A 1383-nucleotide genomic window follows, 5' to 3' on the forward strand; every position below is an offset into this window, starting at 1 on the left:
AACATCAGACAAAAAGATATTCCCCACCGCACACAGACACTCAGTATTCAACAACAAGAACAACAAAAGTGCCGAAGAAGCAAACGTGGTAATAACCTTGTGCAGGCAGAAAAGGCCCGTAAGTGAAATTGAAAAAAAAACCAGGCCGGGCGGGGCGGGGCGGGGTCAGGGGAAGTCGGGGATATAGGATTGGACCCAACATGGGTCAAAAGCTAAAGGTCACAAGAGTGAAGGAATCCATGGTGGTCACCACGGCAACACAAGAGTCGTAGGGGGCCAGAGGGCTTACCTGAAACTGCTGGCTGGGCATGAGGAAGACTCGGACGCTGATGGCATCGGCCTGCCAGCGAGACTCGGTCCAGGTAGAGTACTCCTGGGACAGCATGTCGTAGCCTGAAGGGGGGAGGGTCGGGGGAGGAATGATGTGGAAGAGAGATTTTTTAAAATATAAACATTTAAAAAATGTTGTTTGTTTTTTTATGTGGGTGGTCGGCGGGTGCTCTGGTGTGGTTTGCTTCTTCTTTCCTATCAAACATCTATCGTCCTTATCTCCCCTTTTTCTTTTTTATGTTTGTTACTCTCTTGTAACAGCTCTAATCTTCTGGCGCTCATATGACCTTATGCTGTTGCGAGTGCCGTAAAACCTCTACTAAAACTATCTAAAACATAAAAAAATTATACATATCAAGGCCTTGACAGAGGGAGAAAAAAAAACAAAGAAAAAGTAGACAGGGGAGGTAGGGGAGAGGGGGGAGGGGGAGAGGACAGAAAGAGGGAAAGAGAAAAGGGAGTCGGGGTGAGGAGGAACAGTAGATAGAAAATTTCACATGTCACAGGTGCCTCGGAGGAGAGAAAGAAAGACGTTTAATTACACAATGACAATCTATATTCATCGCACAGGGAAAAATTTGTCCTGGTCCTTTACAATGACAGTAGAATGTTACACAGGTTTGGTGCACTCACGCACACACACAACAAGACAGGTCATTAGTAAATACATGTTTTACGAGCTAAAACAACCCGCTCCGTAAAACATTCTCGCTCTCTCTCTTTCTCTCTCTCTCCCTCTCTGTTTTATTTGTAGCACTGTGTACTCAGCCACCTCACTGCAGTCGGTACGAATGAATTTCTATATCTGTCTGTTCTTGCTTTTTTGGAAACAAATCGTTTACTGCCGGTCGATAATTGAAAGTCCACAGTGAATGGGTGGCTATGGTCATTTAGCATTAGTTCCGCCTTTTTTAGAACGTTTGTCTTGTGCAGATATTCAAAGTTATTTAGGTTTCTACCAATTGTTCTTGATACCTTTCTGATCAACTTGTTTATTTTTATGACGTGCCTCCTTCCCAAATTGTTACTGTAGCAAGAAATACCAAAATTTAT

General features: G+C 43.9%; 1 protein-coding gene across 1 annotated transcript in view; it reads right to left on the bottom strand.

Annotated features, from left to right (window-relative positions):
- Positions 1 to 1383, bottom strand: part of LOC100533532 (nicastrin) — a gene marked incomplete in the record, with an annotated part of 45611 nt that overhangs the window by 12814 nt on the left and 31414 nt on the right. Inside the window, 1 exon segment of the mRNA XM_035973777.1 lies at positions 290 to 393. Coding sequence (XP_035829670.1) covers positions 290 to 393 — 104 coding nt within the window.

The sequence above is a fragment of the Aplysia californica genome, unplaced genomic scaffold (genome assembly GCF_000002075.1).
Source record: "Aplysia californica isolate F4 #8 unplaced genomic scaffold, AplCal3.0 scaffold00030, whole genome shotgun sequence".
Classification (NCBI taxonomy): domain Eukaryota; kingdom Metazoa; phylum Mollusca; class Gastropoda; order Aplysiida; family Aplysiidae; genus Aplysia; species Aplysia californica.